The sequence below is a fragment of the Pituophis catenifer genome, unplaced genomic scaffold (genome assembly GCF_029215685.1).
Source record: "Pituophis catenifer annectens isolate HBS135680 unplaced genomic scaffold, rPitCat1.0.hap2 SCAF_8, whole genome shotgun sequence".
Lineage (NCBI taxonomy): Eukaryota > Metazoa > Chordata > Lepidosauria > Squamata > Colubridae > Pituophis > Pituophis catenifer.
The window spans coordinates 38845102-38872147 of record NW_027256888.1 but is presented as its reverse complement, the minus strand read 5'-3'; the positions used below and the strand labels follow the sequence as shown (position 1 = coordinate 38872147).

Below are 27046 nucleotides of genomic sequence, written 5' to 3'. Positions count from 1 at the left end.
ATAAATGGTCCTGCTTCTTCCAAATAATCATAATAATTAATAATTTCTCCAAGTATAATTAGACCTCTTTTATTTTTCAGTGATGCTGGTTCGACCGCAATTCTGTAAGCAGCATTCAGCCATTTCTATTAAAGGAGATACTTATTTAGTTGACCAAAGAAACAGAAGCAAGTTGGCTTTGTGATTTTAATTTTCAGTTTCTTCACTATGTAATTAAAATGTGGCTATTTCTAAGCTTATTAGCTCATATTTTAAATATCCAAGGATTTGTACAGTAAATCAGACTAAAACTGTTTTTTGAATATGGAGCATTTCATAAATAAAATTCAGTAATAATACCGTATTTTCCGGCGTATAAGACGACTGGGCATAAAAGACGACCCCCAAATTTTCCTGTTATAATATAGGGTTTGGGCTATACTCGCCATATAGGACTACCCCTCTTCCAACGCACACCAAATAAAAATTAAAAAACATCAACTGGCTCACCCACAATGTAAAAGCAGCTGTGCTAGACCCAAAATGGCCCCTGAAACAAGCAGGAACCTCACACAGCCACAAAAAGCCCCAAAAAAACAACTTTTACACTTTACACACACAAAATTCCACATACAGCTTTGTGAGATTTTGTGTGTTTGTGTAGTTAGAGTGAAACTGCAGAAACACACTAAATCTCAGAAAGCTGCACAAATATTATTTTATTTTATTTATTTTTATTTTTATATGAAAGCTAAATTTAAAACTTCCTAAACTTTAAATGGCTAGGTCTAAAAAAGAACAACTAAAAAAAACCCCCAATTAACTATTTTTTTTTAAAGATCCCAAAGGGGAAAAAAACTTACCCAATTGATTGCAGGCAGGGAGTTGCTTGCTGATGGAATGGATTCAGGCAAGTGAAGCAAGGCAAGTGAAGCAAGGCAAGCAGCTAAGGTAAGCAAGCTGGAGGGGGAAAACTTTTTTCCTTCTCCATGGCTCTGGCGATCCCAGCTGAGTTGCCTGATTAGCAGATCGTCAGAGCTTGGATCGTCAGAGCCATGTCAAAGGAGATAAGTTTTTTCTTCTCTATGGCTCTGGCGATCCCAGCTGAGTTGCCTGATTAGCAGATCATCAGAGCTTGGATCGTCAGACCCATGTCAAAGGAGAAAAGTTTTTTCCTTCTCCATGGCTCTGGCGATCCCAGCTGCGTTGCCTGATTAGCAGATTGTCAGAGCTTGGATCGCCAGAGCCATGGAGAAGGAGATAAGTTTTTTCCTTCTCCATGGCTCTGGCAATCCCAGCTGCATTGCCTGATTAGCAGATCGTCAGAGCTTGGATTGCCAGAGCCATTTAAGGCTCATCAGAGTCTTTCGGGCTGGTCTGCCTGGTTACAGGAGAACAACATCCGGCGTATAAGACGACCCCCGACTTTTGAGAAGATTTTCATGTGTTAAAAAGTCATCTTATACGCCGGAAAATACAGCAAATTAATTTCTAAATTATCAAAATCCTTTAACAGTTGTTGACATTCAATTGTCAAAAATGCTGCCCTATTCATTACTACTGTACCTCTTTACAAGTCTTGGCATAGTTAAATGCATGAGTCTGCCGATAGAATAACTTCCAAACTGAAGGTGGTTGCAATGGTTTGGACAGTTTTGGTTTGTAACTGGAGCAGAGAGGCCTCCGCTTATAGCAAGATGTTAGTTCCTCAACCTTCTTCAGTTTTTCTTCCCACTTTCTCTTGGTTGATCCTGAAGCAATTAACAGTAAACACTTAAGACCTTTCCAGAAAAAATCCCAATTCAATCCAATAGTAACAATATGTTTATCCAAATATAAATGTATAAATTGTAAGGACGTTTCATGGTAATTTATTAAAATATTATAGAACGTAGTCCAGGACGTGGAAGAAAGTTAGATGTTTATTTTCCCAAATGTCTTTATTTATGTTGGCTGTTGCAGCAAGTTGGGGATCTTCCTGCAGTCTGGCAGAATCCCTATGTAAGACAACGATCTTTTGGTGCTGGTATTGGCTAACGTCAACTTTTATGCAGTGGTGGATTGCCCCTGGATCGGACTGGTTCTATAGAACTGGTAGTAAAACCGGCAGGAGGCTCTGCCCACTGACTCTGACATCATCAGAAGCGATCTGCGCATGCACAGAAGCAAGGCGCATGCACGTAAGCAAAGCAAGCATGTATGCATGATCCCGTTGTGAACCGGTAGTAAAGGTAAGTAGAACCCACCCCTGCTTTTATCGATATGAAGCTGCGTCAGATATTGCTCATGGCCTCCATGGTAACAATGGGCTTCTCCCATATAATCCTAGACCAGACATGTTAGGCTGGAATCCACTTCTCTGGATTTAGGAAGCCACATGTTGGACTTGCTTTAGATATTTAGTAAACTGGATATGGAAGTTATTTCTATCATCCTTTGTCAGATCTCTTCCTAATCCAAAGAAAATTAGTTGCTCTATATGGGAGGAGTAAACCAATAAACATGGTCTGCCACAGGCATTTTATGGATCAAAAGGGACTCCAGTGGGCGTTTGGGTAGTTTTCCACTGATTTTGTAGAGTTATATTGAGTGCCTGATTAGTCACTGAAGCTGTCCTCGCTCTGTTAAGATGCTCTGTTAAAGTGCTCTCTGGTTATTTCTGACCACTTATAGTTTGGATCCTCCTGACTTCAAGAATCAGAAGTGTGTGATAATCTAGATCCAACCTGTTTTCAGGAGAGAGTGATGCTGAAAGCCTTCTGGTCCTGGCAGCTAGCATTCTGTCTCCAACTTTCTCTTAGGAAAGTTACTGAGGATATAACTACAGCACATTTAAAGAACATAATCCAGAAAGTGGATTATTAGGACCATTTTCACTCAGGATGTAATCTTGGACATAGAATGCAATAATGCTGGCCATTCTTATGAACTTTTTTAGAAGCTGGATGAGGGTGGCATGTCTGGTTCTTTTAGATCTTTTGATGGACTTCTATAACATTTAGTCTGGCATCTTTCCTGAGTATTTGAAAAGATTGGTGATTAAAAGCACTATCCTATAGTGGTTCTACTGTTTCTTTAGTGCGTGATTCCATTTGGACAGTTGGAGGAGAGATTAGCCTGGTAGTTACTCCCATATGGAATTTTGCAGTGTTTCGTCTTCTTTCACCTGCTTTTTGACATTTACATCAAACTGATAGATCATTCATCTGTACCAAGTATGGTATTATCAGCAAGTATACAGTGTAATCCTGGGATACCCAAGAGATTTTTGAATGACTTCTTCTGGCATCTGAGAGTAAATATTAGAGGCCAAAAGGGACAAAATAACCGTAACCCTATTCAGAACAGAGTTACTCTTTGTACATCAAGGAATTCTGTCAGCCCCAGTGTGGTCTCCCAATGAGGTGCAATATTCCTAAGAGAACAGGTATTGTAGGATAAACAGGTGGAGAAGGTGGCAGCAGCTCTGATTGTTGTGCCCGTTGCAAGCCTGCTTAGATTGGGAAGACCATGTAATTGTGTTTCCTGCGGATCACTACAATGTATTCAAAACGTAGCTATATTTGAAGACCACTTAAAAGTTACAACTAATCCAGAATGCAATGGTCCAAATGCTGGCTGGCATATGTTGGAAACAGCATTACACTTCTGATCCGACAATGGTTCTCTGTTCAGTTCTTGGTACAATTATAAAGATATGTATAGCTTTATACAACATTAACAAGACCAAGCATGATTTGAGCTGTCATATATATGCATTTGTCAAGAAATGCATTGTTACTTATTTGTTGCAGTAAAGGTGATGAGGCATACAAGCACTATTATTCAGTGAGTACATCTGTATTACAAATAGTTTACTCAGGGAAATTACACTGATCCCCATGCAAACTATTAAAAGCTAAATTATTCTGAGTACCTTTGAAAGTTGAGATGCTATTGATGTGTTATGAATGGAACTTGGTTGCCATTGTCTTTAGTTTTCTACTACAGTATGTATGTTTTAGGATATTATTTCATAATTAAACTGCGGTGCAGACTCTTTTGATAGTGGCAGGTACAAATCTAATAAATAAATAGTCACCATATGTAACTAATAGCACATACCTTTGACTACTTTTTGCAACAATTTTGTACCCGAGTATTGAAACCTGATTACAAATAAGGAAAAGTCAATAGTCTACAACTAGAAAGAAAAACTTCCCTATGCTAGTATATAATCATTCCATTAGCTTAGCATCAAGATTCTCAAAGAACATTCTTAATGTATATATAAAAACATTAAAAATGTTATTTCATTTATGGAAGGAATTAGAATGCAGTAAAAATGTGGAAATGAAATTGGAGGGGGGGAAAGAGATAGGTTTTTTTTTTAAATGTTCCAGTTAACTTTCTATTCTCTTAAGCAGATTTTCATAGTATATGAAACAGGAGAGTGAAATACACAACAGAAATCAAAACTTAATTGTAAGTCTTTTTACTACTTAGCAAATATTTATTGTGAGCAAATACATTATAAACATTATCAGGCTTTCAAACAATGAACTTACCGATACTCATGACAGTTTCCTTGCATAGTAATCAATGGCATTCAATCTTTAGTTTTCAAAAGTAAAGAAAAATATCTGTATGAAAATACATAAAATTATAGATTAATATGCTGTTACAGCCAGTCTGTTATTGAATTTTTACCAATAGAAACTTGTTACCTTTAATGCATTTTTTCAAGTTAATGAAGCGAGATTATATTCACATGTTCAATAATTCATAAAATAGTCTATTAGTCTAATAGAGAAAAATACTATATATGTCCAAAATTTTGCTAGCTTTTGTTTACTACACTGTAAATTAACATATTTTTTTCTTCTTCTATTCAATTGTGTCTGATTCTTGGAGACTGCCTGGACAAATTCCTGTAGTTTTCTTGACAAGGTATTTATGAACTGGTTTGTCATTGCTTCCTTTCTAGGGCCAAGAGAAAGTCACTGGCCCAAAGTCATCCAGTGATTTTTTTTATAACTTTTATGTTTTCCAAAATGTCATTAGATGTAAAATGCACATTTAATCAACCAGTAAAACATTCTACAACTCATTAAAAGTTGTTATTCTAGTACCAATAGTATTGCTCATAACAATCTTTCAAATTCAATCAATCAATTTTCATTATGTAGCTAATTTTTGCCTTTTGTTGCTTGTTTACATGTCACAAAGAACTATTGGCTATGATTCTTTTGGAAATACACATTTATACATCAATGACGGAAAAGAATTTGATTCAAGATTTACAGTCTTGGATTGCCAATATGTGGTTGTCAATCTGTGGTCTGCAGACCACTGGGGGTGGGGGGCTATGATGATATCACAGGGGATCTGAGAAAGCTTGAAGAAATGTTATGATTTAAATCTCGAGTTAAGTTTTGTTGAACTGTGGCTATGGTTCTTGGCCTCAAAAGGGGTCCACGGTGAAGAAAAAATTAAGAACTACTGACTTATTCTGTAATGAATGTGTGTGTGATTCATTCATGCTGAATCAAAAATAAAAAAATACATTAAAGCTAAATGCATGCTGACATGACCACAGAAACATGAACCTGGGATTGAAACTGAGATGGGCAGAAATAGCATGAATTTCAGCTAGTTTAAGAAACAAGGACGGGTGCACTACTTCATCAATGGATATGTAAAATAAGAAAATCCAGCCCTTCATCCTTCCACCAGTGAGCTTGTAAAGAAAAAGCCCATTGTTCTCTGGTCCACAGGTTGAGCACTGAAGGCCCTTCAGAAGGAGACAGGTAATCAGGGGTGGGTTCTAAATTTTTTTACTACTGGTTCTGTGAGCGTGGCTTATTTTGTGGGCATGGCTTGATGGTCATGTGACAATTATTTAGGATTTAGCAGAGGTACTAGTCTACCAGGCTTTTAACTGCTTGCAGAGCTGTACCGGTCTACCCATTTATTTTTACAGGCACCGGTCTACCCATTTATTTTTACAGGCACCGGTCTACCCATTTATTTTTGCAGGCACCGGTCTACCCATTTATTTTTACAGGCACCGGTCTACCCATTTATTTTTGCAGGCACCAGTCTACTCATTTGTTTTTGGAGGCACCGGTCTACCCATTTATTTTTGCAGGCATCAGTCTACTCATTTGTTTTTGGAGGCACCGGTCTACCCATTTATTTTTGCAGGCACCAGTCTACTCATTTGTTTTTGGAGGCACTGGTCTACCCATTTATTTTTGCAGGCACCGATCTACTCATTTGTTTTTGGAGGCACTGGTCTACCACCACACTGCCTTTTAACACTGATCAGCTGTAGGGCGGCCCTTTGAAGCCCCATGGCAAGAGTTTAAACAGTTTTTTTTTCCTTCTAGCTGATCAGCTGGGACTCAGGAGGCAGCAATAGATTGGGGGTGGGGCCAAATAAAAGGTAAGAATAACACGGCGGGGGCGGGGGCAGAACCTGTTCAGTGACGTCATATCATCACCACTACCGGCTCGGCGGAACCGGGCCAAACCGGGAGGAACCAACCACTGCAGGTAACCCAGAGAAATAACTGTGGAGAACAGCAACCAGTGAGTGGAAGGAAGGAGCCACTGCATACCATAGTAGCCTAGTGCAGTGGAGGCATTTGCCCAAAATGAAATGAAGTGGGGCAGATAACCCAAACCACAACAGTCCAGTCTGCACAAACTGGAAAGCACTTTTGACACATGGTGACAAAAGAAGTGGGCCAACTCAGATCAGCTGAGAGGGAATAGAAACTTGCATTCCTGCTTGATGCAAACTATTACTGGGCCATATTCATGCTAGGCATTTTGATTGTGCAAATGAGCCCATAGCTCCCAATTACTCGTCAGGTCAGATTTGGCAGTTTGGTTTGGATGTGCACACACCCAACTGGATGCGCATCTCCCCTAAGCTTTGTGAATGAAAGCAGTGCCTCTTCACAAAAGGGTGTCCTGGATCCTCCCCCACCCCGTCTCTCTGTATCTGCCTATACACACACACACACTGCTCAAAAAAATAAAGGGAACACAAGCAGAAGACATCCGAGATCTGAATGAATGAAATAGCCTTATTAAATACTTTGTTCGTTACATACAGTAGTTTTGTGTTCCCTTTAGTTGTTTGAGCAGTGTATAAACTACTGTATGTAAAGAACAAAGTATTTAATAAGGCTATTTCATTCATTCAGATCTCGGATGTCTTCTGCTGGTGTTCCCTTTATTTTTTTGAGCAGTATATATAAAGAGGCTGGGATCTGCAATGTAGCCTATTTTTTCTTACCAGCTTAAAAAAGAAAAAAACCCTCAAAGGCCCGTGCAACATGCAGTTCCAAGACAAAAGAATCGGAGGTTGCGTGATTGCACGACATCATCTTAAACTCGTCCCAGCAACTGGGAGGAAGCGGAGTGAAGCTCAGCCCACCTACCTCGGCGGGAGTGTTTGTGTTTGGAGGGGGGGGGGCTGCCCGGAGCCCCTTCTCGAGGGAGAGCCGCGGTTGCCAGCCGAGCTTCGAAAGACGGGAGGAAGAAAACCGCGGCCGCCCTTGCGATTGGACAAACGTCCCTGTTGCTGGGGGTCGTCGACAACGCCGCCAGGCAGCGGCAACCTCTTCCCTCCTTCCTCCCTCCCTCCCTTCCTCCTTGTGGCCCCTCCTCCAGGGCGGGGTTAAAAGCACGCTGGTTCTGGGCAACGGAGCGTACAGAAAGCGGTCGGAGGCAGCCCTGGGAGCCGTCGGAAAGAGGGTAAAACCGTAGGAGCGAAGGAGGAGTCAGCAGAGGTCAGTGACCCTGGCCGGGGGGGGAGGGAGGGTCTTCCCCACCTAAGTCATTTTGTTTCACTCCCGGGCTGGTGCTGGTGCTGGTGCTGCGCCCACTGGGCGGGGAGAGAGTCCCCCGAGCAATTCTTTCCGAGCCTGGTGCGGTGGTCCTTCCGCCTCCGTTGGAAATAAAGCATTTTTCCCTTAAAAGGTTGCTTCCAGTCGAGCTAACCCGCCAGGGAAAGCGGGACTCGTTCCTGTTGCTGCTCTCTTGGGTCGCCGTTAGGCGCCATCGCGGTTAATTGCTCTTGCTTACTACTTCTACCCCATCAGCTTTTTTCTCACTTTACACAAGCCTCGGAAATTAAGACGTGGCCGAATAGCCGCTGGCAAGCAGCAAAGTAGATAGAGGCGTCCTGCCTGGAAACAAAAGTGATACCCACTCTCTCTCTCTCTCTCTCTCTCTCTCTCTCTCTCATACCCATCCCCAGACCACTTGTGCAACAGTTTAAAAAAAGGTTTTAAAAAGAATTTGGTTTGGCAGTGGATTGAGACTGCCTTCCTTTCTCTCTGTTCCCTTTGTTCTACTTAACATTCACCATGTTTCAATTATAAGAGAAAGAGAAATGAATGATAAAAATAGATTTTTATTATGGTCACAGGCCAGCATTGAGTATTAAAAAATAAACACCAAAGGACTACAGTTAACTAAGTGAAGAAACGAAAGCCTCTTAATACTCAATACTGTATCCCTAAAAGAGGAGAAGTTTAATTCTCAAAAGTATTAAGGCATTTGGTAGATTGGCTACCCTAAATTAAACTACACTTTAACACTGATTTCCCACCTCCGTTTTGCATCCCAAGAGCATGGCTTGCAAAGCAAAACTTAACTATTTTGGATTCACTATTAGTTTTAGTTTTTGGGTTTGGGTTAGGCCTTGTGTGTAAATCAAGATTACAATGAATTTATGGCAGTTTGCCCTGAGAGTTCTCTTCATGAAGAATCTTCAATGGGTAGTTCACACTGAGATTGACTAGCAAAACCACATCCTGCAGTGTGAAGAACATGCACTAAAGTTCTGCAAAGAATTGTTGTACCAAGTATTTTGCACTGTTCTAGAAATAATTTTTTCCAAAGAATTGTCAGATCTTTAGAACAAGTTAATTTGGAATCAGTTCTGATAAATTGCAGCACAATCTTAGTGTACTTTATTCAGAAATACAGCCCAATGAAGTCAGGGGCACTTGCTACCAAAAAAGTTAATACTGTATGCAAAATCTATATGAAAAGCTGCCTTGAGAATGCTGCTCTCTAAATATTTGACTTCCCTCAAAATTCTTTGGAGTTTTCAACTGAAGACAGCATGAAATTAACTTTTCTATTTGCTAGATGTATAGTCTCCTTTTCCTTCAGGAGTTATCGATTGTATTGTCTTTTCTAATTTTGCAGAAATCTGAAACACTGAATTGATACACTGTAATTGGTCTATTATCTTTGATGACGACATAACCAAGAGAAAATTTCATATAAGGCCTTTACACAGCTAGTGCAAAGAGATCTAATAGAACACATGGGGATAAAATTGGTGACATTTGAAACTCTTAGAATGCCAGTAGATGACCTTTGCAACAATCTTAAGAGCAGTTTACTAGATATGCTTTTTACATGCTAGTAGTACCTGGGCACTGTATCTTTACTTGCTACTAATGAAAGTTATGCAGATTGATTTTGTATAGTAAAAGTGACTTAATATACCCACAGTTGGAAGTACCAACTCCGTCATTAAGCAAAGTGGTTGCTAAGTTAAATTGCAACTATGCATATGATCTTACTTTAACTTTCCATTGTTTAACAGACCTGCAAGAATTGGTAATAAAGTTCATCAATGTTGTAACAGCAAATTGTTGTTAAGTGAAGATTACTATATAGGGCTAGCTGGTTTTATTATTTCACTTACTTACCATACTTTTCTGAGTATAAGATGCACTCTCCCCCCCCACCCCCCAAAGAGGGTGGAAATGACAACTCTGGGCAGTAGTTTGAATTGATACATTGTATTTGGTCTATTATCTAGTGAATTTTCAAGGCTTGAATCTGGGTCTCCTCTTGTAGTCAGTGCTTTAACTACTACGCCACACTGGAAGCAGATCTGTGCACATCTGTGCTTTCCGTTGTTTTTGAAATGTAACAGTCACCTAAGAGATTAGACAGATTAATCAAAGTTGCCTGCAGGTTCTGTCAATAATTAAAGCCTCAAATCATTTCCTGCCTCAAACTCTAAAGATTGGAAAAGGACCGCCCAACCTTCACCTAAGAGATTAGTCAGATTAATCAAGGCTGCATCCAGAGTCTGTCAATAATTAAAGCCCCAAATCATAAAGATTGGAAAAGGATGCAATGCCTGCTAAACAAAAGTTATTTCAACACTGCTTACAATAATAATTTTATAATCCAAAATAAAAATAATTTCTAATTCCCCAATATGTTGCACTAAAATGTAGATACCTCTCAGCGCCTCCAAGTCTGATACAGACCACAGTTGGATGAAAGTGTCCTAGATACTTCCTTGTTTCCTTTACAGTTAATAGTATAGTGATCTACTCATATAGCTGGGAATCTGGATTCTATTCTTCTTGGTGTATCACATTTAATATATTTAAAATTATAAACTGATAATGCTGAATGAGAAGCATCTTATTGAAAAAATATTTTAAAACATTACTATTTCTAGAGGTAACCTAGGTAACCTAACCTAGGTAAGCAGTAGGTCAGATATTTGAAGAACAATATGGAAAATTATGGTTTCAAATATTACCTGGAAGCTGTGCTTTATTTTCTCTTCAATGCCTTTCCAAGGTAGACAGCACCAGCTTTTACTGTATAAAAAGTACTATCTAAGTTTAAATTGCATTAAAAATTATATTGACATACATTATTAATGTATGTTATCTGTATTATTGCTAACTTTTCATAGAACCATCTTAACTTTCTTAATTGTGTTTCTGTCAAACAACCTCAGGGGAGCAAATGTTAGTACCAAAAAGCAGACAAGCGTTAACTTAAACAGTCCTAGACAGTTGTTTTTTTTCCCTTTGAGAAATGAGATCATCTTCCCCAGAGGAACGTATATTCTGCTTGACAGACGATGACATCAGTGCATTAGCTAAGCAGGATGAGGTAATGCTTTGATACATGAGTGAGATTAGTTGGTAACAGCATTGTCGTCTCAAGAGGTTTGATGCTTCTGTATGTTAGTATCACTGTAGTGGAACAGAAGTAAATAATTGCTGACAGAGCATGTGTCAAGACTGCAAAATCAGAACAGATGTCTGCTTATGGGAAGGTCTTTTTGTGGTTCTTTGTCCTAGGAAAGTGTGGGGCCAATTTGCTTTATTTTAAAAATGATTGTATTTTCAGGTAAAATGTAATAATTTTTAAAACAATAACATATTCATTTAACTTATGCAGGTTGTGTTCTTTGTATTCTTCTAGTTTTCTTACAGGTTTCTTGGTTTTTGTGTATTGACTGAAATTCTGCATATTGACTGGATTTCCCTTAATTATATGTATACATTCTCTGTGTGTTCTGGGCTTAACAAAAATGGAACTCTCAATTTCTTTAGACAAACATTTCTTCTGAATAATCATCTAAGCCTTATTGGTGACTAGATTGTATTTTCTTTGTTTGAGCATTCTTGAAGGGAACCATTCATTTTATTATTAGCATGAATAACTAGCAAGTAGCCAATTGGTATTTTTAGGATTCAGAGATAATAGGCTCAAATAAGGGCGAAATGCCCACCAAGATGTCTGGAGTAAATAGGAAGAGAGTCACAGAAAAAAGATACCATCAGTTCACATCCTCATAACTTTCCATTCTAGACTGTGTCCATGTGCCCCATCACTGTTCTGCCTTGAACAGGCCCCACAAGGGAAGGGGAACCTCTTTTAACTGCCACACCCTTATGCTTGTTGTCAGGAGTCCAGCATCAGGATCTCAGAAAGTGTTCACATGGATTCCTGCTGTAGGTTATCTAGCACATAAAATTAGGGAAGTCCAATTGAACACAGGCAAAATAGCATCCCAAGACCCCTTCAAATATTGATCTATCATAGGTCAACAGACAAATTGCTTAACTGAAATAATTCGACATTCAGGGAAAATACACCATATATCTCTTGATACCATAAATGCAGTAACTATTGACCTTGTTTCTCAAAAGGGATTTACAAGGCAAGTAAGTAAGTCTAAGTGCATATGTGCAGGAATTTACAAAGTCACATTTTGCTAAATCACATACTGTTTGCAATGGTTTGTTAAAGTATGGTATATTTATTCATGTATTCTGCCATCCAGAATAGCATCCTGTTCCAAATGTATGGAGGAGGAAACAGGTTTTCAGTTCCTTACAAAAGGCAAACAGAGTTGGGTATCTAACTTACATTTTAAGGTGCAATGAAACAAAAGATGCTCACTATTTAATTATACAATTAAAATTGTATATTTCTTTTATTTCCAAACAGAAATAACTATGGCAGACAAAAATCATGTCCTGAAATCACCACAAAGTATAACAGATGCAAAGACTTTATCTGGTTCTGAAGGGTAAGCAGGACTTCTTGGGGGGAGGGAGGTGTCTTGGGTCATGTGTGTGTATTTACAGTTATTTTTCAAGCTAAAGAATTGGTTTATGGGAAATCTCATTGACCTATTTAAGCCAATTATAATAGTTTTCCACACTGCATCCAGTTCAGGGGTGGGTTGCTACCGGTTCGTCCCGGATCTGGCAAACTGGTAGTGGGAGGCTCTGCCCACCCGCCTGGATGCTTCTGTGCTTGCGCAGAAGTGTCGAGAGCACGTGCGCTCACGAGTGAACTGGTAGTGAAAGGTTTTGAAGCCCGCCCCGATCCAGTTCCTACAATGAGCCTGGTATCAACTAAGAGTGTGTCAGTCAACAGTGGGTGTTTCATTTGGCACTTCCTACCACTCACTATTATTCTATAGCAAAAGCAAACAGAAGTAAAACTATGAGAATTGTAGCAGCACCCTTACTTTACATTCTGCATGAAAATTGGGTACTTTGGCAAGTGCCAGTTTAAATAAGAGAAATGTATTAAACAATTAACGGCAGATAATTACAAATTAATCCTAAATTAGTTCAGTATCTTAAGGTTTTATAACTAAAAGTTCTCTATATTTCCTTGAATTTGGGTACACACTCATCACAAGTTTTTGGGACTTTGTGTAAATGCAACATCTCTTTGTTATTTATTAAAGCACACTGTCTTTCATTTAGATTTTCACATGAGCGTTAAAAAAAGCTTCTGTTCCATTAACAAGTCAGTTCTTAAAGCAAACATTTTTTCAACTTTCATGAAAGCTAGAAAAAGTTAGGCTGTTTAATGAATAACAGAGAGGTGCATTTTTGTACTAGGTCAAAATCACATCTTCTAAATTTTGGGGATGCACACAGCCCTATTGTTTACATTGTCACAATCTCCATCTCTCATTTCTTTTCATAGCATCTCCATGTACATTATTCTGATTTTTATGTATCAACAATAAACTTAACTTTTTTTGCATTAAACAGCTTTGAGATGTGTAATTATTTCACTCATTCTTCAAGATCGGATTCCTTGTCGTTTGTGTAATTAGTATATTTTTTGCCAGCAACCCTTTATCTTAACATTGGTAAATATCTCAGTGCATATAAAATTAATAGAATCAACTATTGTGATCTTCCATTTATAACTTGAATGACATTAGCTTTACATTGTTTTATTTCTTCATAGGAAAAGCATTCCTTCTAGCAAATCTGTTGATTCTGTGATACAAGCAGATGAAAGTTATAGAATGGACTGTCCAGAAATGGGAATATGCATTCTGGTCAACAATAAACATTTCCTTCCAGATACCGGTAAATCTATTTTTATTTATTAAAATTAATATATAAGCAGGTAATTTACTTGGAACAGTCAAATGCTTTTCTTTGAATATACTTCCTAGAACTTGCATTCTCTCTACAGTGTCATCCTTTGGAGTTATATTTCCTAAGACTATCAGCCTATATCGTATAGTTAAGTATGTACTTCTGATTATAGCTTTAAAAATACCCAATATCCCCTCCCAATGATCCAAAAAAGGAGTATTCGTGATCAGTGGGATGTCTTGGGCAAATTTCCAATATCCCAGTTCATCTCTAGGGAACATTTAGGTTATGGATACAGAAACATCAAATGGTAAAGAAAAGGCAAAAAGGTAACATATATAGGAAAGCAGAAGAGAAGATCCAGCTTCATGTCTCCTAGCAACAAGGGTTGGAAATTTAGAATCAGTAAATTATAATCATGTGCAGCCATGGATAGCTACACTTCCATATACATCATTAAGAAAGAAACTGACTTCCTCTCGTTGTCTTTTAAAAGAGAAAGAATTCCCTGTGTACAAAGGGACAGAATTAACACTGCAATGGATTGAAGTTTAATTCCCTGGACAACTTGCTTGGCGTTCAAATAAAGTTTCTAATCTATGAAGCCATTCTTCAGAATGCATGAACTCGAAGTCTATAGGGTATGGCAGCTACACCCAGTGTCCGTTAATCACATCTGCCCCACTTCCATGAATTCAGACACTATAGCTATTTCTAAAAGAAGCCTCTGCCCATTCCATTCTGGCTTCAGTACTAAACTACCATATTTTTCGGAGTATAAGACGCTCCGTACTATAAAATGCAGCTACCTTTTTGGGGGAGGAAAACAAGAAAAAAAAATCTGCCTCTTCTTCCCAGCAATTTGCCTCCTTGCAGCAAACAGTAAACAGCCTGTTTCATTTTCATTTTCAGCACAGCCTGATTAGCACAAGAAAAAAAAAATCTGCCTCTTAGTAATTTGCCTCCTTGCACCTAACAGCCTGCTTCAGCTTTAGCACAGCCTGATTAGCACAAGTAGCTGATTGTCGGTTGGCTTGGCCTCCCAAAGGTCAGCTGTTTCAGGCTGCAGGGATTGCCATAGTTTATTGCTGCCTCCACATGGCCCATTTTCCGGGGCGCCGGCGGGTGGGTGGGGCTACATTCGGTATATAAGATGCACTCAAATTGTCATCCTATTTGGGGGGAGGGAAGTGTGTCTTATACTCCGAAAAATATGGTACCTTCATATAACTAAGGCTATGAAAGGGCATCACACACAGATACAGCATTCGTAGATTGTGGGAATAAAGGTATGTTAAGTGAACCCTTCTTCCAGTGTCTCAAAGGACTCGGTTGCCTGCTAGATCATTGTCTACTCACCATGAAATTCTAAAAAGACTCTTCTGAAGAGGTTTGTTTGTTTGGCCACTCACCTAAAATACACAACTCTCAGTGGCTTAAAGAATAAATATAATTGCAAATTCTGCCTTGCCAAGATACCCAACTATAAATGCCTTCATGGCCTTGTATGATGTGAGATCTGTCTGAGAACATGTCTCAGTATAGCTGTTGTTTCACATTTTATATATTCTCTAGCTGGGCAGATGCTGCCTGTAATATTCACAGTCTTGTTGCATTATAGAGTTTTCAAAATGCAAGATGTCTTATGACTTTTTCCCTCTCTTTATTTTTAACATGAAGGAATGGCACTTCGATCTGGTACAGATGCAGATGCAGCACTTGTTTTTGACACTTTCAGAACATTGGGATATAATGTGAAAACGTATAATGATCTTTCATGTAAACAAATTATTGATGTGCTGCAAAACAGTGAGTAGTCATTTTATGATGCATCATCAATTGTATTGAAGTATATTACAGAACAAGCTAATGTTTTTAAGTTTAGAGCTATCTGTTTTTCTTAATGAAATGTAAAACTTACGCCTAGAGTTAAAAGAATTGTATGGCATCTCAGTAAGAAAGTATAGAGTTTTGAAGAGTCTTAGTATTATCAAATCCAATCAGATTTACATTTCAGAATAAAATTTGTTGTGTTCAGAAGTGTTTTATTTCACACAATTCCCATCATTTTGTTACTTTCTGATTTTAATAAAATAATGTTTAAGGTAGAATATTTTATTGCTATAAATTAGATTCAGATTATGTATAGGTGGTCCTTGGCTTCCACAATTGGAACTGGAACGTCCATCACTAAACAAGGCAGTTGTTAAATGAGTCCTGCCTGACTTTTTTACCTTTTTTTTTTGCTGCAATCATTAAGCAAATCACATGGTTGTTATGTGAATCACATGGTTGTTAAGCAAATCTGGTTTTCCACAATGACTTTGCTTGTCATTTCTGGGAAAGTTGCAGATGGCAATCATGTGATCCCAAGACACAGCAACTGTCATAAATACATACCAGTTGCCAAGTACCCAAATTTTGATCATGCAACCATGGACATTGTGACTATGGAGACTCCTAAGTGTGAGGACCAGTTGTAAATAACTTCTTTCAGCATCATTGTAACTTGGAACAGTCACTAAACAGATGGTCATTCATATGTTGAGGACTACTAGTACTGCATCTTGTGAAAGTTATGTGAATACTTAAAATAGGAAAGTACTTGGCTGTGACTATCCTGATGAAGATAGCAAAATCATAGAATGTTTTTGGAAGTGAAAAAAACAAACTATTATACTAAAAATGTTTCTCTGCTTTTTTTTTTAATTTGATTTATATGCTGCCCTTCTCCGGAGACTCAGGGCGGCTTACAATGCGTTAAGCAATAGCCTTCATACTTTTGTATATTTTTACAAAGTCAGCTTATTGCCCCCACAAACTGGGTCCTCAATTTACCTACCTTAGAAAGGATGGAAGGCTGAGTCAACTTGAGTGGCAAGATTCGAACTGACTAATTGCAGACAGCTGGAGTTAAATTACAATGCGTTAGTCTGCTGAGCTATCCAGGCTTCTACAGACCAATTAGATCTTATCATTCAAAAGTCTTATTTTTTGAACAAATATAATTTTCTTGGTTAATTTGAAGAAAATTGTTATTCACAATATAAACATTATTGTTTATCTTCTCTTGAAGTTGCCAAGGATGATCATAGAAAGAGAAATAGTTTTGTTTGTGTCTTGCTAAGCCATGGAGAAGATGGACTGATTTATGGCACGGATGGCCCTCTAGAGCTGAAAATGTTAACCAGCCTCTTCAGAGGAGACAGGTGTAAAACCCTGGGAGGGAAGCCAAAGCTCTTTTTTATCCAGGTAACAAGAAACACAACATAGAGAAATGGAAATCCTTCAATAAAAGAAGACTTCCTCAAAAGACCAAATGTTTCCCATCCTCCCAACATACACATTGAATTGGGAATAGTAATGAAGTAGAATCCTTCTGGCATCCGTAGCAGTGATGGGTTGCTATCAATTCGCCCTGGATCAGGTGAACCGGTAGCGGTGGCGGGAGGCTCCACCCACCCGCCTGGACGCTTCTGCGCATGTGCAGAAGTATTGCACACAAGCACCCACGAGCGAACCGGTAGCAATGGGTTTTGAAACCTGCCCCTGATCCGTAGGAAAGTACCTGAACCCTCTTACATGTAGTAATCATCCTTGTGCAGTAATACAAATTACCGCATTTTTTGGAGTATAAGATGCACCTTTTTCCCCTCTAAAAGGGGGTGAAAATTTAGGTGTGTCTTATTCACGGAATGTAGCCCTGCCCACCCACTGGCCCCCACCCTTTGGTCTCTGCTTCCCAGCAATTTACCTCCTTGCAGCAAGAAGAAACAGCCCATTTCAGCTTCAGCACAGCCTAATTAGCACAAGTTGTCAGTTGGATCGGCTTCCCGACTCAGCTGTTTTGCGAAGGCCTCTGCTGCTTGCTGCAACGAGGCAAAATTGCTGGGAGTAGATTTTTTTCTTGTGCTAATCAAGCTATGCTGAAAATGAAAGTAAAGCAGGCTATTTGCTGTTTGCTGCAACGAGGCAAAATTGCTGGGAGGCAGAGGCAGATTTCTTTTTCTTGTTTTCCTCACCAAAAAAGGTAGGTGCATCTTATACTCCGAAAAATATGGTATTCTTGTATGCCAATAAAGGAGAATGTTTGTGGATTGAAATCCGGTAGTCCTTGATGCTTCTGAGCTTAGTTGTTTTCTTGCCAATATTTCATTATCCAAACTAGGTAACATCATCAGTGCTAGTCACTAGCACTGATGATGTTACTTGGTTTAGGTAATGAAATGTCTGCAAGAGACCAGCTAAGCTCAGAGACCACCAAGGACCTCATATTCTTTTTTTAAAAAGTTTTTTATTAGTAGTTCAAAATTAAAAACATTGGACATAGATATGACATCACTGGTCCCAAGCAACTTCCAACACTTAAGTTAATACATAATATAATGATAATATAATAATATATTCCTTACATCTTATACGTTATTTAAACATAGTATAATAATAGTAATTTATACCTTATTCCTATACAATTATACACAAGGGCCCCTTAATCTTGTGTGCTTACACAGGAACTGAGTCCCACCCCAAAGAGTTATGTCCTTTCTTTAAAAGATGCATTATTTTCTTTTAGTCGGCTTATTTTCAAAGTAAAGCAATCTAATTCATAATCCTTAAAATAAGTAGAAGTTTCCATATATTCGCCTTTAGAAATTAAAATCATCAAACTTCCCTTGACCCAAATCAAAGTCATGACATACAAAACCATTTCTGAGCATGATTTCATCTATGACCTCCATGGCACCAGGGCACTCTAAAGATGGTATGAATTTTTAATATGATTCAGAGAGTAATGATAAAACTTCCAAATTAAATATAGACCTTAAGATTTATATATTATAGCTTTATGTGCCTCTTGTATATGAAAGTGCACTTATTCTCTCTGTTTTAGGACTATCGTTGTATTCAAAGATGATGTCAACATGACTCATTGTATTTGTCAGTGACGTCTTAAGCCATATCAATCAATCAATCTTTATTAGGGTCACAGACCAGCAAATAAAAGCATTAAAACATAATAATAGTAAAAAATAAAAGACAGACATAATATATTGCAATTGGTGGTGGATGAACAGTGGGCAGTTAAAAGTTTGCCTGATTTTACATATAGCTTAGCAGAATTTATCCACATTCAGAGAAACTATTTCATATCGATCCTATAACAGTAATTGCATGTAAAAAAGAGCAGTATTTCCCAGATACTTTATTAGGTAAGGTGTTACTTAATTGAGTCTGTGTGTCCTTATAGAGAACATGCAGTATAGCGGGAGGTGAGCTATAGTTTCAATGGTCCCTTGTCCACAGGGGCACAGTCTCAGCTCATGTGGTATTAAATCATGCCTCTTCCTGGTCTTGTATGGTAACTATTTAGACCCAGGAAGCTGTCTTATGAGACCAGGAGAAGACATGACTTTTTAAGATGCTGCTGCGAGATACAGCAAATGCATCCATGCTGGATCCAATGTACTTCTTCTGCTTTGAATCAGAATACTGCTCACCTCTACTTTGTATGCACTCATTTATATATCCCATCAGTGTTAATGAGGAACATTAGTAATATTACTAATCAGTAATTACTAATTAATTAATAATGAGTAATATTATTAGTAATAATAGTCATCTGCACCTCTATAACTGTCTGGTTTGGTTCTGCAACCCAACAAGACAGACACAGACTTCAGAGGATAATTAGAACTGCAGAAAAAACAATTGCTACCGACTTGCCTTCCATTGAGGACCTATCTACTGCACGAGTCAAAAAGAGGGCTGTGAAAATATTTACAGATCCCTCACATTCTGGACATAAACTGTTTCAACTCCTACCCTCAAAACGACGCTATAGAGCACTGCACACCAGAACAACTAGACACAAGAACAGTTTTTTCCCAAACGCCGTCACTCTGCTAAACAAATAGTTCCCTCAATACTGTCAAACTATTTACTAAGTCTGCACTATTAATCTTCTCATCGTTCCCATCACTCATCTCCTTATGACTGTATGACTGTAACTTTGTTGCTTGTATCCTTACGATTTATATTGATATTGATTGTTTCCTGATTGCTTATTTGTATCCTATGACTATCATTAAGTATTGTACCTTGTGATTCTTGATGAACGTATCTTTTTTTTTATGTACACTGAGCATATGCACGAAGACAAATTCCTTGTGTGTCCAATCACACTTGGCCAATAAAAAATTCTATTCTATTCTATTCTATTTATGATATTTTCCTGTTTTGTATTTGGTAGGCTTGTAGAGGAACGGATCTTGATTCTGGAATTGAAACAGACAGCGGCTCAGATGAAAGAATGTGTCAGAAAATACCTGTAGAGGCAGACTTTCTATATGCTTATTCTACTGCACCGGGTAAGATAAATGAATGGAAAATGCAACTTTTGCATAAATTTCATTAGGTTTATAACCTTATCTTGAATAGATCTATTAAAATTAATGGAACTTAAATTTGTTTTGACTTATGACTGCAATGAAGCTTGCCCATTATGATCATAGGTTTCAAGCTTTGGGTCAGGATACAACAGGGAAAGATATCATTTTATTAATGAGTTTATGATCACTGATTTTTCTGATCAGTAGAATGATTACCTCTATTGAAGCCTTTGGAAATAAATGGAGATTATTTCTTTCATTCTTCCATTTTCCCTAAGAAAATATAGTTGGAAGAATTGGTAGAAGGAAAGGGAAAATGAGGTATGTCAAATAAATAATTTTGGGTATAGTGTGATCAAATATTTTAAATACCAGAATACTGCTTTAGATGCTCTCATTGGATTTCATGCTGCTGGTTTGATAATTGTGTAATTTTTGGGGGAACAAATTCTATGGCTGGCTTTTATAATTATTGCTTGAACAATAGAATTTCTTTTTTACTTTCTCTTAGGTTACTACTCGTGGAGGAATTCCTTAGATGGTTCCTGGTTTATACAGTCATTGTGTGTGATGTTGAAACAATATGCTAAGAAACTTGAACTTATACAGATCCTAACACGTGTAAATCGCAAAGTTGCAGAATACAGTTCCTATTCAAACAGACCTGACTTTCATGGAAAGAAGCAGATCCCATGTATTGTCTCTATGCTAACAAAAGATTTTTATTTTCCATTCTAAAGAGTTCTTTATCTTCTGATACAGAAGCTAAAAGAAGGGAGATGGCAGAATTCTGAGCTATGTTTATTATCTGGTGCCCTGGTTGCTTTATAAAGCTTTATAAAGATAACTATTTCAGTTGATAGAACAATAGTGCAGAATTGTGCAGATTTAGTGATACAGAAATTACGATTTAGAAAATGAAAATGTTTCCATTTGATTTGGAGTAATTTTCAATAAAAATTATGAAAGATTCAGTAACTTTCGGTTGACAATATAATTTGCAGGTAAAAAGTAATAAAATGTACCATTTTCAGAATAAATGGTTAATTTTGGTAACAATGTTATAGCCTATTTGTAAATAAACATACATCCAAAAAATTAATATTGTTATTAGTTGGAACTTCTTGCCAATCAGAGTATTTAAGACTGGATTATAATATCCTTACACAACAGAAGTTTTACAAAATGGTGTAAAGACTAAACTATCAGTAGGATTATTCTATTGATAATAGAATCAAATTCCTGATAGCTGTCTCTGTGCATTTGCTATTGAATACAAAATGCTCAGTGACAGACTTTTAAACTTTACTCAGAGCATTTTGCTCTTTTAAAATACCAGCAATATCTTTAAATAGATTTAAACTTAAAAGATGACAAAAGGTACTTAGAACTTGACTCAGAACTGGATCCTGGATTTCACTTTGTAGTGCAGTAGTGTGTGGTTTTTAACTTGTAGCATATACACTTTGTATATTCTAAAAGGCATGCAAAAGTGTGAGTCCTTATTTCTAATTTTGAATGTGTAGCTTGTAGAAATATGAATTGTTTAAAAATAGAATGAAAGAGATAGGCTTCTAAAACTTAAGTAGATACCGGTATACATTTCCTGTGAAACTCAGACTTCGAGCATCTACAGTGCATGTCTGTTTCCTTCTTATAAACTCAGGATTAAAGGTATGGCTAGCTCACTTTTTAACAATCTTTGCTGTTAAATTTTTCATACCGCTTAATAGAAATCTATATTTCTAGAACTTAATTTTGTCCTGGTTAAAGATTTGCTAAAGACCTTCCATTTCCCCCTTTTTAAAGATCAGGAATCTGTTGCCTCCATTCCAGTGATCTTCATATATTCACAAGGATTTTTCAGAGTGACAGGCTAAAATTCTGAGAGCACCCCAGGATCTCAGAAAAACAACAGGTATTAAAAAATATTTTAAAAGGATGCACATGTTTACCAGGACAATTGAGTTTACTCTGATGGTCTTTGTTATGGTTTCCAATACCACAATATAAAACAATTGATTCTTATCAATTACAAAAATTCAAATGGGTGGGACAGACAAAAGATCAAGAGTACTATAGTAGCTGCTATATGCTTGATGGAAAGGAAGGTCTTAAGCAACAGGGATCCTAGAATCCAAGTATCCATTCTTACAGGACTTGCTGAACAGTAGGTTGGTACATCAGCAGTAAGCCTACAATGTACTTGCTTGATAAGTTGCATGTTCTCAGTTTACAGCTTTCTAAATTGGTGGTAGAGTAAGCATGCCGACATTAATCTTTAAAAAGAATTTTTCATCTTATAAAAAGTGATATCAAAAACTTGATCACCATTTCAAGGAATGTTTTATTTATGAAATACTTACATTTGTGACTATTTGAATTTTCATATGGCAATAAATAAATATGACATTGTTTTAATCAACTGAGTGACCATCTCTGTTTTTAACAGTAGAAATTTAGGACCTTGCAGATATCAACTGGTATACATTTCAGGAAATAGAACCTTCTTAATGTACAATTATGTCTCTGGAAGGTTGCCATGGAAGGTTATTTTATTAGATGTAAACAATGATACAAGGCTTAGTGTGCTTGACTGATCAATAAATAAATATGATCTACCAACTTGAACATCTTTGATTCTGGATTATGTACATTAAACATCAAAGTAAAGAAACAACCAACCAGTAAGTTATAAACAACAGAAATTAATAGGAATCAGGAACCCAAATTTATATCACAGCCCTCCTGGCTCCAATGCCTGATTTTGTATTCTAATAAATACAATTCATACTAAGGGGGAGGGGGTTAGTCCCCTTTTTGCTTCACACAGCAAGGTAGAGCTCTTTGTGTACAGGTGGACCTCAATTTACAACCACAATTGAATGTCAAATTTCTATTGCTAAGTGAGACAGTTATTAATGAATTTTGTTCCATTTTACAACTTTTCATGCCAAAGTTGCTAAGTGAATCACTGCAGTTATTATATTAGTAATGTTAATGAATCTAGCTTCCCCATTATAAGTCACGTTTTCTGTGCTTTTATAACTTCAGTCACCAAATGAATAGTTGTGAGTCAAGACACTACCTGTACTGACATTCTTATGAGCCAACATCATATCTAGTATAAAGGATCACTTTTTAATCTCCTCCATATAACTGAGATGTCCTCTGTATCCACAGGGTGTCACCAGAGATAAGGAAGTTAACCAAACTAAAAGAATATTGTGAAATCCTGTGCAAAGTACAGTAATCTTATATGTAAACTCTATCCATGTTACACAAAGTTCCCAATAAATGGCCTGTCTCTGTTAAAATTTAATTTCCATGAAAAATGTGCATAAACTGCTAGAAGGATCCAAATTTATCTACCATAACTAGAACTTATGGTTTTATATACCTCCCTGAGATCATTGCAGAATCCTTTAATATTTCTTGTGGTACAGGCTATTGGCTTTGATGGAGATAGAAATCCAAACATTACTTGCTATAGCTCATTGTACTTCTTTAGATGGATCGTCAGGAAGAGTTCCTCCATCAACATTTGATAGTGAAAAAACTGTCATAGTAGATAGATCTTTAATTATCCTTCTTATAAGAACTTTGAACTTAATTCTTGTTAAGACTTAAGTTAAAACTTAACTTTTTGAATTGACTTCATACAACCTGTCAAGAAAAGGCGGAACAATACAGTGTCATCAACAAGATGCTTCGTTACCACACTTGTAGGCTGAAATATAGAAGAGAGTGGATAAATTCTAAACAAAATGATGTTTTATATGTGGGAATTATAATTTATTATAATGGCTCATCTGTTATATCCATTCCAATAAAATAACCAAAACCCTTCTCACACTATTAGAAAGAAAATAAAAAATAAAAAACCTACTTCACGTACTTGATCATCACTTTCAGATAAGAAGGAAGAAACAAACCACCATTCCCCTTAAAAAAGTGAGTACCCTTTAGTGGAAAATTTTCCTTTCAGTGGAAAAATTGATTGATTACAAATAAAAGAAATGTCCATTACATATAGTTGAGTAGGAAATCATTCAAGATATTGGGTTTACCAATATTAGAAGCTCACAGATAACACAAGCAGATTTTAAAGCAGCACTACCCTTCTGTGGGACATTTGAAATGAACTTGGAACAGCTTTTTCACATAAGATTAGAAAAGAAACCATTGAGCTAAATATAATTTTTTTTAAAAAAGTTTTAATTAAACAAAGCATACATACTGTACACTTTTAAACATATCAACTTCTCCCTTGGATAATACAGCTGAGTAGGAGGATGCATAATAATTTTAATGCAATTTCCATTCTGGTAGGGGAGCTCCAACTGCTGCTTTATTGGTTTGCGTTAATTTTTTAAAATAGCAAAATATTTCCAACTCACCATAAATAATTTTTTAAAAATGAAAAAAAATCCCTAATGATTAAAGCCAGAAAAACTTTTTTTCCCAGATTTTATAAACAGAAGGATGTAATAGTCAGATGTAGGAAAGCATCAATTACTTATATCAAATAGAAATTTACAGTGATGTGTTGCATCTTAACTTCAGCGTTACACTTTAGTTCCACATAGACAGGAGGACTAAGCTGGTTTACATGAGTATCTAGAGCTTATGGCTGATCTCATAAGCCTGTCTTGCCATGTGGATTTCTGCTATTTTTTCTGTTCTGCCATAAGGGAAATAATTTTCTGGGGATTTAGCTGTACTTAAGGAAATACTTACTCTGAATACCACACAAAATGTTCCTTTGTTTATGAATCAGGAAAACTCATAGCACAGAAAGATGTCAAGGATTGTCTCCAAAGATTGTTCATCTGTCCCAGAAGCAACTGGTTTTGATGATCCTGGGCTTCACTTAAGATTTTTGATAATTTCACCTATTCTCAAGAATATAAAGTAGTGCAGTCTTCCCTCATTTTAGTCCCACACCAATAATCTTGAGGGAAATTTGGCTGAAAAGGGTAAGTGAAAGTCACTTAGAGGAAATAGAAGTTTACTTGCATTCTCCTAAAATAAGTGGTTGTCTGACTCCTCCCTTATAATGAAGTGGGCAGAAATCTAAATGAACCTGTAAAATGAGAGAGATGTAACAGTTAGGCTAAATTACTGTGCCTCGGTGTATAGTCATGCTAGCCACATGATCATGGGAATGTCTTTGGACAACACTGGCTGCCTAGGCTAAGAAACAGAGATGAGTACCACCCCCTGGAGTCAGACATGACTGGGCAAGGAAAACCTTTGCCTTAACCTTTTGTTTAAACTTTTACTTAGTTTAAGTAAAAAGAAAGAAGAGATCATCAGGTATATCAGGAGTATCTTCAGCCTCAAAAATGAGATGATGGCTTATGGTGCCTATTTTTTTTTTCTTTAAATTTATAAACTTTATTAAAACACATATAACACATATAACAAAAACATAAAAATACATTATACAATAAACAATTATAAATAATCAATCATTTGAAGCGTTTGTTTCGTAATGGTCTTTCAGGTAATAGTTATACTTATTCCCCTAAATCTTAATAGATTCTTTTTGCCTTTTCTCCCTCTCCTCTCTTCTCTCTAAGACTTCTGCTTTAATAATCTGTATATTATATATTTGGATTATACCTTTGCTTTCTGGGTTTCTCTCTGTAGGTTTATTTGCCCATAAGAAAATATTTGTATACACACTTGTATTTCTATTCTATCTGACATCTAGTTATATTTCTTCAGTAGTAGCCGTATGCCATTGATACCATTTGTTCCAAACTTTATAAAATTCTGTGTCTTCTTTTTCCTTTAGCTCTTTTGTCAGCCTGTCCATTTCAGCACATTGTGTAATTTTATCCATTATTTTTTCTTCCATTGGGGTTTTTTTCAGTTTCCAATTTTTGGCATATATTATCCTCGCTGCCGTTAAAATATGTATTAACAAGTATTTTATTTCTTTGGGGTAAGTCTTTGTGAAAATTCCTAACAAAAAAGTTTTGGGTCTCTTATCTATTTGTAATTTGGTGATTTGTTCTAGCCATTTCTTAATATTGAACCAAAATTTCTTTGCCGCCGGGCATGTCCACCATAGATGGTAAAAAGTGTCTTGTGGATTTTTGCGTTTCCAACACACTGAACTGTTTTTCGGGTTTATTTTGGCCAATCTTGTAGGTGACATATGCCACCTATAAAACATCTTTAGCTGGTTCTCCTTGTATGCCACCGCCAATGTTGTTTTTGTGTTCAATTGCCAGAATTCTTCCCATCTCTCCAATTCTATTGAGTATTTAAAGTTTTGCATCCATTTAATCATCGTGTTTTTAACTATTTCCTCCTCCATCTTATATCTCAGCAGAAATTTGTAAATTTTATTAATTAATTTCTCTCCAGTCTAATATAATTTTATCTAGTTCCTGTTTTTCTTTACATATTTCATACGCTTTTATATATTCCTTATGTTTCGATTGTATCTGTGAGAAGGTCCACCAATCAATTTCTCTATTTAACTCTGTTTCCAATTGTTGTTCTTCTCAATGGAAACAGCTTGTATTCCATCATTTCTGTTCATATATTATTGTTAAACAAAGTTTTAATTATTTGTTAATTAATTGCTCCACTGCTTAAATGAGATAACACAATATTTATATAATCCACTAGTTCTCATGTGACTCATTAGTTTTCATGTGTTTCAGGAAGCTGTGCCATCAATTTTCAGCAACTGTAATCAGAGTGGTAAAAATCAATTTGTTTTCTAACAAAAAAAGGGAGAAATATGATGGGAAGCAATCATCTGGAGAGCTCATAAAGTTGTAAATAATGTTGGCCAATGTATCAATCAACTTTTATTATGGTCAAGATCAGCATTACAATTAAAAGCATTAACATTATTATTATTAACAGCAATAATAATAAATAAAAATAAAAGGCAGACATTATTACGATTGGTGGTAGATTATCAGTGGGCAGTTAATTCTGCAACATATATGTATGAAT

The 27046-nt window shown here is 36.8% G+C and overlaps 1 protein-coding gene across 2 annotated transcripts; it reads left to right on the top strand.

Moving 5' to 3' along the window:
• Window positions 1-7677: 7677 nt before the first annotated feature.
• On the top strand, window positions 7678-26819 carry CASP3 (caspase 3). Of its 2 annotated transcripts, XR_011600675.1 has the most exons (9): window positions 7678-7763; window positions 12268-12349; window positions 13537-13661; window positions 15354-15482; window positions 16750-16925; window positions 19924-20041; window positions 20574-21980; window positions 23925-24016; window positions 26746-26819. XR_011600675.1 is itself a non-coding variant. In XM_070948228.1 (7 exons), the coding sequence occupies exons 2-7, from the start codon at window positions 12276-12278 to the stop codon at window positions 20798-20800; spliced, it is 849 nt and encodes a 282-aa protein (XP_070804329.1). In that variant the 5' UTR covers window positions 7678-7763; window positions 12268-12275; the 3' UTR covers window positions 20801-22451. The 2 variants fall into 2 exon arrangements, 1 of the variants encoding a protein (XP_070804329.1); XM_070948228.1 differs by lacking the exons at window positions 23925-24016; window positions 26746-26819 and having other exon boundaries at window positions 20574-22451.
• The last annotated feature ends 227 nt before the right edge of the window (window positions 26820-27046 follow it).